Consider the following 12,058-nt stretch of genomic DNA (forward strand, 5'->3'; position numbering starts at 1 on the left):
GCACACGAGCAGCAGGGAGCTGAGACCAGGGCTGAGACTTGGCACCACCATCCACTCCTGACACAGAAAGCTGGGCAGTGAATAAGGCTGGAGGGGCTCTGGGCAGCGAATACATCCCTGTGCCGGCTGGAGGGGCTTTGCCTCCTCTCTTCACATCTCAGCTCCCTTTGAACACACAGATCAGAGGCTGCAGCAGCGCCAGGGCTCCATTTCCAATGCATTTAGTGCTGTTTTACAGGGCAGGCTTCACAGCAGCCCCCTCTCAGTCCTTCCAAGCAGCGCCCTCGGCTCCAGGCTCATGCAAGCCAAGCCAGCTTGGTGGGATAAAAGCAAGCTGAAACTGCCCTGTTCTTACAGCTCCATTTCCCCCTTTATTTAAGATTCTACCTTAAAAACGTGCTTTTTAATAGCAAACAAGCCACATTCAGGCTGCAATCAGCCCCAATACATGTGCATAGGGGCCCTGATTCACCTGAAGCCTCCATAACACAGGCTGTGGACACAGAGCACAGACTAAGCCATACAAAGAGCCCACTGGACACAGAACAACCCCTCAATGCTTCAGGCCCTGCTCGCTGCTCATTAAGGACATTAATTAGCAGCCATAATTAAGACCAACCACGTGACATCTCGCGGGATGTGACGTCATCACACCGCGCCGGCGCACGCGTGGAGGTGGAGGCGGCGCATCGCTGTGTCACGGCGCGGACCGAGGGGGGCGGCGGATCGCGGCCGCCATGGAGTATCTGATCGGTATCCAGGGCCCCGACTACGTGCTGGTGGCTGCTGACACCGTGGCCGCCTCCAGCATCGTCCAGATGAAGCACGGTGAGAGCCGAGCGGTGCTGCTGCTGTTCGGGTTGCTCGTCGAGGTGTTAGGCCTCGTCCCCCCTGTGAGGCTTTGAGGCCTATGGTGTGAGGTACAGGAGAGCTGTGAGGGCCTTTAAATCAGGCCTGGTTCTTATTAATGGCTGTTAATTGCTGTTAATGGCAGCCAGGGCCTCGCAGGGCTGTGTCAAGGTGGTTGTGGTCGCTTAATGCTCGAGATAAGCGTCTCTTGTTGGCTTACATCATGTTATCGGATGGGATATGACCCAGAGGAATAAGGGGGCAGGAGGGAGGGCTTGGTTGTGTTCCTGCTAAGGAGGAAGGGTTTGGTTGGAGTTGTGTTCATGCTAAAGGGGGTTTAATGGAGAAAAGGGGATATGAGGGCGACATAAGGTGTGTGAATTGCTGCAATATCTGTTTAGCTTCTTGATGTGGGACGACATTTGGGATGTTCTCAAGGCTTTAAGATGGTCAGAAATGGCTTTTTCTTCCTCTTGTACTATCACAGGCTAAAAGGATGTTTACAAGGTGTAGCACTCAATACAAACCCTGAACTCTATAATGTTACCAGAAAAGCTGTCAGTTGTTGTTGATAATCCTATTACAACCAATGGTGTTTCTGCATAAAGCTGTATTTCACTTCACATCTGTTTGCTTCCTTGGTCTAGACCACGATAAGATGTTTAAGATGAGTGAGAAGATCCTGCTGCTGTGTGTGGGGGAGGCTGGAGACACCGTGCAGTTTGCAGAATATATCCAGAAGAACGTTCAGCTCTACAAAATGCGAAATGGTGAGTGAAGGAGTCTTGTTATCTATAGCCTTACTGAGCTGTTTGTAACACGAGTGACGGCTTTTAAGGGAGGCATTCATTGCATGTTTGCTGCTAGCAGCTTTCCTCATATATATGGCTGAGAAGTTCCAGCTGCATGCTTGTATTTAACTTCTTCCAGCAGTGTTTGAATGCTGTGTACAGCTGTGAGCTACCTGGACTTTGAGGGCTCTTTGTGGTCTTCAGTGTAACTGTAGCTTATAGAATAAACCTTGATTAGCCAAATTAGATGACGTAATACTTTGATATTAAAGAATTAATTTAGTGTTTCAAAAAAAGCATGGAAAAAATGTGAAGTTCAATGTGAATATGGCTTTGTATCAAGTGTTCGTTTCTCCTCCAGGTTATGAATTGTCTCCTACTGCAGCTGCAAATTTCACACGGCGGAATCTGGCTGATTATCTTCGGAGTCGGGTGAGTAGTAAGCAAAAGATTATGGCCAAAGTGATGTAAAGGTGTTGGCTCCTGTATTTGTGTATGGATTCACTTGGAAAAGGCATTTCTTGTTACATATTGATTTGCATGCTCATCATCAATTGATCATATTTGAGCCTAATAAGTGCATTAAGGCTCCTTGACATCGAGATAAGGTTCTTAGTTTTCATGCAAATACACTGAATCCGTTTAATCTTCTTGGAAAATGATTTAATAGAGCAGAGCTGTTTGATGTGCTTAGCAAAACAAGTCCCTTTTGTAAACAGCAACACGAGGCTTTCAGGGAATGTAAAATCCAAGTTGAAGCTTTATATTTTTTTCCTCAAATTACTGATTTTTCTCATGGTTATTTCTTTCAAAGTGTTGCTAATAAATGCATCCCGTCGGTGATTCTCCAGCTGTCATGCTGGGATGCCCTTTGAAGCACAGTGAAGTCAGAACTTCTGTTTGTCTTTCATCTTGTTTGGCTGCGTGCACGTTAATGTCCTTGGATGTGAGCTTTCCCAATTCGATAAATGGGCAGAACATGTGTTTAAATAAATGTTATTTCCTCAGGAGAAAAGGCTTAATTCTTCTCGTAAAATGTTCTAGTGTTTTCAGGAGGGGCAAACAGGCTTCTCAAGATCGAAGGTTAGGAATTACTTGGTTAGCATTATTCCCAATGTGTTGCATAGAACAAAACAAGAGCAAAGAGGATATTGAAAATGAAGTTGAACAAATCTGGCAGGGATTGGACATGGGTAAATGAGGTTGGTGCTTATTCCAGCAGTTTACTTCACAGGCTTGAAATCATATTTTACATGGGCACATTCAAGCTCCTTTCAACATCAGCTTTGTTGCTGAGCATTAGGCATGTGTGGAATGAGGCACAGAGCTGTGCATTGTAGAGCAAGTCAGTGGAATAACTCATTGCAAGGTCCTTGTGTTATACAGGTGAGGCAATACTGAGTGTCCTGCCTGTTTGCAGAAGGAACCATTTCATAATAGGATTTAAATACGACTAACAGGAGTAATTTAGCAGAGGTTTTGGCATCCTTAGCTGGCAGCATGTGGCATGATGTAGCACTGTCTTCTGTGCCATGTCCCTTGGGGCCTGATCCCTCCCCGTGCCTCTCCTGCTTCCTGAGCCCCTGCTTGTCTTCCATGTCACCTGCTCCAGATGGGCAGCACAGTAGGGAGGGCACTGGCAAAGGCAGATGTGTTTATTTACTGGAGACAAAATGTTGTGCTGTTGCAGATGGCGATGCCCCAGAGCAAGGGGTGCACTCTGACACTGTCACACTACAGTGATCTCTGTACTGAGAGCACATCGTGACTTCTTGTGCATTTAGAATTGGGTTATACAAACTTTGCCATTAGAACTTTTTTTCCTCTTTTTTTGTGCCTTTTAAAAATTGATGTGATACGAGGATTAACACCAGCTCTGAGTATCACCTTAAGTTGCGTGTAGGATTCACTAATAGTTCACTATTCTGCTCCACACTACTGAGGGAGGTTTATTTCCCCTGCTTTTCTCCAGACCTTATTAATAAATATTCTCTGGAGTAAATGTCTGCTGTCAGGCAGTGCTTTCACTTGTGAGCTTTACTTTCTGAGTCGAAACAGAAGCATGAGAAATGGAAGGGGAAAACAAATAGTGTTCACCAGCTGGTACAGTGAGGCATCTGCGCACTATTACATTAATGTTGATAAATTTTGAAACCATTCTAATTAGAGTGTGGTTTTCATTTGTAAGTGATGCCAATTTAGAAACTGTTGGCTTTTGAATAGGTGAGTGGTGCTACAGTTCCTCTTCCACTGCTGCCTCCACATTGATTCACCTGCTGAATCAAATGCCAGTGTTATATGTTGGATGTACTACTGAGTGTGCATGGTGGTGGGGAACAGGAAAAACACCCCTCAAACCCTTTGAAGTTCAACTTATCGTTGTGTTGTGATGCTGTGTTTAATTATAGGTGACAGGCTCTGGCCTGAGTCCAAGGGAAGGCTGTCAGTTCCTCTCTCCTTGTCCACACTTGGCAGGATGCTTCCTCACGCCCACCTTTCTCCCTCCCCCTTGCTGTGACTTTGGCTTCCGCCAGATGTCACACCGCTGCCTGTCGCAGCCCAGCCTCCTGATCCCGTTGGTTTGGTGTGTTTATCACAGCTGTTCTCTTCAGCTGTAAGTTCTGAAGGATTTCACACGTGCCTTAATTGCTGCAGTTATTTTAAATCAAACAGCATAAAGTGCAAAGCTACTTGCGGCGAGAAATACGGCCTCTAATGGCAAATGAGGGGGAGCTGCATTTATCCTGGAGTGAAAGCCATGCCTTGTGTTTGGTCACCCTTTGCCCATAGTCCTCTGAGGAGTCTGGGACAGTGGACCTGGGTTTAGTTTGAAATGGAGCCTTGGAAATGGAGAGATATTCACTTCTTACAATTAAGTTCCATGTAGTTGTGAGTATTTGCATCTTACTGTACTGTGAGCATAAATGTCACTGTTTGAGGGTGTGAACTGAGTCCTGTTTAAACTCAACAGGAAGGCTCAGTGTATGAGAGTATTTTCATTTATCAGGGAAATAATACATAGATCATGTATTCTAATGTTTAAATCTACCTTTCTGGAATAGTAGGGTAACAATTTATTTGCAATTAAGAAGTTGTCTCAGCCCTTCAGTAGGAGAATGTAAAGCTGAAAAATAGCTTACAGATTGGAGTCTGCATAACAGCATTTATTCATTGTTGAGTGTCTCACATATGCCAGTGTTGGTAATTCAAAGTCACACAGTGATTTGAGTGATCTTGTGTCACAGCTTTTAAATATCAGCTTGTGTGATGTTGGAGAACAAATAAAATGCAGCCTAATTAAAGGAATGCAGCTGCATAGTTACTGCTTATGGATATTCTGCTATGCTTTAAGATTAATGGTACATCGTGGTGCAACATCTTAGTCAATTTTAAATGGTAACAAACCAGTTCCTTAGAGCTTCGTGTGATCAGTTTAGCAAAATAGTAAAGATTAAGTTCGGTACATGCAATAAAAAATTAATTGCCAATTAAGGCAGTGCAACACTGTATATATCTGTTCACGCTGCACCGTTTATAAGCTTTCATGTGTGCTGAAATGGTCTCTGGTTAACAGTAGCGTGACTGAGAAAAGAGCATATTAAATTAACAGGAGTTCTTACAAACTGCAGAATGCTCACATTGTGCTCCCGTGTTGACAGTAAAAACCCTCAAGTTTTATGTTGAAATTAAAGAATCCTTTGTGGAAACATGATTGAAGTTTTTATTTAGTTTGAATGCGCCATGGAATCTTAAATAAAACAAGGCAGGGTTGTACTCTTTTTTTTGATTCTATGTGCTGTAACACCAGGAGAATTCATCTGCTCTTATACTGAAGTCCAGCATGTCCTGTGAAGAGCATAGATGTCAATTGCTAGTCATTTTGTCATAAAGAATTGCAAAACTTGTGTTGCTGTTCTGCCTGATAATTAAGATCCAAAGCCTTGTGTGTGGCTGCTCTAACAAAGTCTTGTTTCTGTTCACAGACCCCTTACCATGTCAACCTTCTCCTGGCTGGCTATGATGACCATGAAGGTCCTGCCCTTTATTATATGGATTACCTTGCAGCTCTGGCTAAAGCTCCCTTTGCAGCACATGGGTATGGTGCATTCCTTACCCTCAGCATCCTGGATCGCTATTACAAGCCAGGTAAGTGGAGCCTGCAGAGAAACAAATTCTCCCATTGCTGATTAATAACTTAAAGGCTTAAAGTGTGAGTTTGATGTGTCCAGAGCCAGAATATTGATCTTCAGAGTTCAGTCCCCCTTCTTTTTGCTCCATGTCTTGGGTTGGTTTCATTTGTGATGTATCAAAAATATAGGAGTGAAAAGACATTCCTTTTTAGCAAGGTTATTTCAGAACTCAGGGGTGCTGAAGGTCAGTTGGCACAGTAGTTGATTATAATTGTGTATGGTTGTAGCTCCATCCCTATTTTTCAGATGAGAAGACGTCATTAACTGCAGTTCCAGCTTTGCACATCTTTGACTTTAGCTTCAGAACTGCTTTACTCCTTACTGTGCAAAGCTGAGTTTATTCTCACAGTGAATTCGTTCACTTAGCAGTCCTTCCATCTATCGACTGCAAGAAAAGCAGCTGTAAGATGGCAATTTTATTTTAATGGGAGCTCTTTTAACTGAACAGTGAATGTGAGTCTGGAACAAAAGCTTTAGAAATGAGATCCATGGAGCTTAGCTGCTTTCTAGCAATGTCCTTTACAAATGATGGAGCCACATTTTCATCACTCCTTGTGAAAAGAGGAAAAACAGTAAACGACAATAGGTTGTCATGGCTTGCCATCCCTATCCAGTGCTGGATTTTATCCTAATGTGTGAGAATAGCAGGGGCATCACACACGTGCCTTTCCCATTATTAAAACTAATACCCAGCAGGGAACATAGCACTAAAACCAATCTCCGCCTACTGTCACTGACTTGCAGCCGGCTGTGAACAGATGGAGCTGATTTAAAACTGTAATAAACTTGAGGGGAGAGGGGCGGCTGGACTCCTCCAAAGCCTGCTCCCTGGCCATGGGAGGCAAAATTCCGTCATGCTTCCCATTCAGTGTAACAAATCGATTCTCAATGGCTTGTTGCAGCGTGAGTGCTTCAGCTCAGGGCGTCCTCAGTACATCTGGAAAGTGTTTTCTGTGAGCTGGGAAGTAAGGTTTTTGGTGCTCAGCTGAAAAGTTGTTTAAATTTAATAAAGTTTCTGTTGAGAGAGATGGCCTCTAATTAAATCAATCTGGGGATGTTTTCTTTCAGGTATCACACGTGAGGAAGCTGTGGAGCTCCTAAAGAAATGTCTACAGGAGGTGAGTTGCCAAACGTGGGTCCTTGTGATCCTGAGAAAGGAATGTTTGTTTGCATTCATTTGCTGATATTTTCCTGTTCCTCTTGCCGCATACTTTGCTCTCTTTGCCAGAAGGGATAATAAATGCACATTGACCAGATGTGGAATAGCTACTGAGGAAAAGGATTTGTGGGCGCTTGCGTTGTCTTAGCATGGTTCATGTCCTCCAGAACATAAACTTTAAGCTTAATTGCTTTTCTTTACTTCTGCTTCTTTCATGCTTAGCATAATATTGATACAGACAGTCTTTGACTTCCTTTTATGTTGCTCCTGAACGTAATGCAAGCATCCCTCTGTTACTTGTGTTACACTTAACTAGAAGGTACTTCTCTTCAGCTTGTGAAGTGATATTTAAGTCTAATTGGGGTGAAGATTTGACCTTAAAGTTCGTAATCTATTTTAATGTAAATGTATCATTTCGGACTCCGAGGCTTTTATTGAAGGAGAATATTCTCTGTCCTTGTCTTTGAGATTGAATTTAATATCATTGGGAAGGAACAAGTAGGGAAACATTAGGAAGACTTGTTCTAACAAGGTTCTGTTTAAATTCTTTTTGATGCATACGCTGTGCCCTAAGTTACAGCCTGCTCTGTCTTCCTCCTTAAATGCCTCCTTTGCTAACAGGCTTTTGTGTTTTGCATCTCTGGTCTAACATGGATAATACTGTAACAAAATTGTTCTGAATGTTTCCTGAGCTGTGAAAATCACCCTAGTTCTGGTGACGTTAAACATTAGCAACAAGAACAGGATGGAAATTTTGATGAGCAAGAGCATTTCCCTTAAATAATGTTGATCTCTTTTGTTTAAGCTGTGAATGAATCTTACCCCCTTTGTCTTTGTCTTTTGAACAGCTTCAGAAACGCTTCATCTTAAATCTGACTTCTTTCAACGCTCGATTCATTGACAAAGATGGCATCCATGAAGTGGACAATGTACCCCTTCTAAAAGCATTGTCTTAACCCCTGAGATCTTTCTTCAATTTTCTTACTGTGTTTTTTGGTTTTTTAATATTCATTTGAAGCACCCACGGTGTGTCCTTTGCTGGGAGATTGAATAAAGATTGACATTTATGCCAGTTCCATCTTTTGATTCTACTGGTCCTTCCTGGGAGTATTGAAGTAAATAATTTCCGCCACTTCATCTTTCATCACCTCTGCTTCCTTTTGGCTTTTTTGGCTTGGCTCTGTTGTGTGTTATTAGGGTACTTGCATTGATATCCTCTGTACAGGTGGTGTTCAGGACGTGGCTGAGTACCATGCATGGGTTTACCCTGAAATCCTGATTCTGTTGAAGTTAATAGGCACAGCTCCATTTCAGTGAATGCAGAAATGTTTCTCTCTTCAGAAAGTTGCCAGTTGTAAACCAGGTATTCCTGAACACGTGAAAACTGGTGGCTGAGCCTCGCTCAGTGTTACAGAGTAAACTTGCAGCACTTGTGCCTTTACTCATCCTGCTTCCTAACACTACCCTTAAATATGAATCTGAAGTCCCATCAGACTATGTGGTCTTTAATTCTTTCTAGAATTAGTCTAATCATCAGTTCTTTGATGTACTCTTGTCTGCAATTGGATTCATTTAAAGCCACCAACCCAAACTCTGAAGGATTTCACTGCAACTGGCTGCCTTAAACATCAAACTGTCTTGTTTTTTTTCACCCATAAGGAGTCCCTAGCATGATTTTCCCCTGGCAGGTCACATTTAACATGAGTAGTGTTCTAGTTTGTGTTTGAAATCTCACCTCTTCATGTTGCATTAATGTAGTTCTTCAGCTTAATATGCAGCATCTCTAATTCTACCACTGATGTTGAATGTTTTTGCAGGTTTTTTGTCTCTTTTTCAAAGTCATCATTGCAGGGTGAGCTGATGTGATGTTTTTGTCACTGCATATCAAAGTTGCAATGCCTCCTTATTGGAGGCAGTCATTATTTCTGACACCAAAGCTGGGCTGCAGTGCTATTAGATCATGTTAGAGTCTGGCAGAGGCTCTGCCTGGTGTTTTTATTGGCACCTATTTGCATGCAGGTGATTAATAAACAAAAAAACAATTATTCCATTGCAAACATCCCCATTGGATTCAGGTTGGAGTGGAACATATGTTTTGCCTGAGGGCGAGGACCAGGATCTGAATCCCCCATTGAGTGAAGGATGTAAGGGGTTACATCAGAAACCAGCAGAGCAGCAACCTCTAGAAATGAACAAATACAGCCCTTTTGGGGTTTCTTTCTGGCTTTTCTTTATTGACAAAAATAAAAGAACAAAAGAATAGGTCTGCAGTGAGGTTTGTCTGTGGCCTCTGGAGAAAAGAGAGATTTTTTTGGTGGGGATTTGTTATTGTAAGGAAAGGTGTAACACTTTTGCTATATAACCTTGTGGGGTGTTTTAAAGGACTGCTGTGATGTTGAGCTTTAGATTCAGAAACATTTGACTTCCCTGATTATAATGTGTGGGGTGTTGAGAGGAAAAGTTTTAAGCTTTCCATTAAGGGGGAGGAAACCTTTTCCCTGTTTTACCTTTGGGGCTACACTGAACAAAAAATACTGCTTTTTATTGATAGTTTTTTGTTTTTATAGTAAAAAAAACAAGCATAGAAGTTGTAAACCAAGGTAGCATTTGCAGGGTATTTTGTCCACTGTGAGCTGCTCTGCTTTGCTTTGGCTGGTAATTCTCACCATATGTTTTACTAGCAAAGCCTCAGGGCCTAAAGAGTTAACAAGGCACTTTTTTCTCCTTTTTAGGCTTCCTGTTTAAAGATGGTCTTTTCCTGAGCAGTGTGTGTGTAACAGATCACTGCACCAGCTCATCTCTTCGGGAGCAGTGAGATCAGTTTACAAGGAGCAGAGCTGCGTGCCTTAGGGCTGTGCTGATGCTGAGAGCGTGAGGGTAGGTGCAGAGCTGCTGGGTCTGGGTTGTGCTGAAGGAGTTGGCCTGGTAGCAGTGTACAGTGCACAGTCAGAAGAGGCTTTTTTTCCCCTCTACGTTAAAGCTAAAAGGGCTGTTTATTACATCAGGTTTGGTTGATTGAGTTTTCCAGCCTGAAGGAGGGACAGAATATCCTGTATGGAATAGTTTGAGCTCTGAGGATGCCTGTAACTGCCTCTAACTTTGCTACTTGTCAAGCACTGTGTGAAGGAAAAATTAATTTATCCTACCTGTAAGAAGTTTATCCTTTGAGCCATTTAACATTCTTCAGAGCTTTAACCTTATTCAGAGGTTCCATATGTTGTTATCAGGCTGCCATCAACATAACTAAGCGCAGGAAATTCTCAGGTGAGTACTGATCAAACTAAACAGGCCTAAGTTGTTTTAGCAGGTGTTAAAAAGAGGAAAATGAAAGTGGTAGCATTAAAACTTGTACTTCTACTGTGTTTTCCATGCTCATAACTGCATTGGTTTGAACCTCTGAGTGCCCATGACCTGCAGAGGACCACACTACAAAGAAAATAGTTGTCTCGAAAATGTGAAGTGACATTTTAAGTGTTTTGTTTCTGTGCTAATGTGCAACTCGGTAGTTATCCAATAAGCTTATTCGTGTAGTCTAACTCAAGACAGCTGTGGATGGAATAGAGCAAACCCTCTGTTTAAGAATGGTGAGAGGGTAAAGGATGTTTGGGGATTGGCAGCGTGTTCTCCCTGTGCAATACAGTGAAGTGTTAAAGGTTAGCAAGTCTTATTCCAAATTAAATTTGGCAGATCAAACCTATGGAGAGGTGAAAGTAAAATATGGGTAATCTGGATACCAGTGAGTGTAGTGTAAGCTTGGATCTATAAATGAATTCAAAGGCAAACACAGGACCTGTGTGGGGCCAACCAAGTGATCCAGTTGTCTGAAGCAATGGCTTGACTAACTGCATTTTCACTTGGGTAAAATACCTCCTGCATCATAGAGGCCTCCTTGAGGTCATCAGGATTTTTTGGTATGCAAATAGTGCATCTCCTTTAGTTAATTTAGAGAAGGCAAAGATGATTCAGGTGTCGTGATTTGTGGGCTCTCGGAAGCCTCTTCCATTCAGCAGAGGGCAGTGATCTTGCATCCACCTCCTCCTTGCAAACTTGTTTGGCTGCTTCATCTCTGTGCATATCACCAGATGGTCACAGAAACTCAGCACCATGTAATGCTATTTCAGACAGTGGCTATAAGGTATCATGCTAAGATTCAGCCTTGCTTTTTCCAATTTTTCATGGTCACCCTTAAAGTAGCATTGCTCTGAGTGGACACCTTCAAGAAGAAAACAATTAAAACTGGGCTCTAATTTCATGTGTCTTGTGGTATTCACTCAAAGCACGGCAAGAAACCTCTCCAAACCAGCACACCTGAGGCTTTGGTCTGGTACATCTGATATTTCGAAGCTTGTGTTTTCACATTTACTTTAGTGTTTATTGCCCATGCTCTGGTGAAACACCAGGAAGGCTGGTTGTGTGAACACTGCCAGAGGTCAGCTTACCTTCATCTCTGGATTTTACATAAGCTGGTTAAAGATTTGAGGTTAACCTCTGCTGGTGTATTTAGGAGCTGTAAAGCCATAAGGTTTTGGTTTCTGCGTTGGCACCAAAGTTTGCAGAGAACTAAACCAAAAGGTTCTTTATGTTCAAAAGCTGTGGAAAGGCTTATTATGGATCCCCTTTGCTCAGGTCTGTAACAGTGTAAGTAAGAACATGATTTCCTTCTCACAGTGTGCCCTTGAGAATAAGCGAATCCTAGATGCCATAAGAGAATTAGCAGATATGTATCTATTGCAAGAGAGAATAGAACCATGTGGAATGCATGGAAATTTGGTTTGGATTGAGAACAGTGGGCTGATGGTGGTTCATGTTGAGTACAGGTCGTTCCAGAACAGTCACACCAAGGAAATGCTGCCTTTTGGATGTTTTTCAGCCAATTTCAAGCTTTATGTGTCCATTTAACATATCTTTGGCTGCAGGCTTTGTGACCAAAGGGAATCTATCCTTAAGGGAAATGCTTCTGAGTTTCAGGATATGTTTCCAGCTTCTGGTTTGCTGGGAAGAATAGAATATGAAGCAGCTGAAGGTGTCAGGATAAAACACCCAGAGGAGCCATTTGGAGCATCCTTCAC

The 12,058-nt window shown here is 42.6% G+C and overlaps 1 protein-coding gene across 1 annotated transcript; it reads left to right on the forward strand.

Moving 5' to 3' along the window:
* The first annotated feature begins 655 nt into the window (after nt 1-655).
* PSMB2 (proteasome 20S subunit beta 2) lies at nt 656-8,067 on the forward strand. The gene is made up of 6 exons (XM_015883274.2): nt 656-828; nt 1,497-1,619; nt 2,002-2,072; nt 5,624-5,786; nt 6,899-6,948; nt 7,838-8,067. The coding sequence occupies exons 1-6, from the start codon at nt 738-740 to the stop codon at nt 7,943-7,945; spliced, it is 606 nt and encodes a 201-aa protein (XP_015738760.1). The 5' UTR covers nt 656-737; the 3' UTR covers nt 7,946-8,067.
* The last annotated feature ends 3,991 nt before the right edge of the window (nt 8,068-12,058 follow it).

Source organism: Coturnix japonica, chromosome 23 (assembly GCF_001577835.2).
Source record: "Coturnix japonica isolate 7356 chromosome 23, Coturnix japonica 2.1, whole genome shotgun sequence".
In the NCBI taxonomy this organism is placed as follows: Eukaryota; Metazoa; Chordata; class Aves; order Galliformes; family Phasianidae; genus Coturnix; species Coturnix japonica.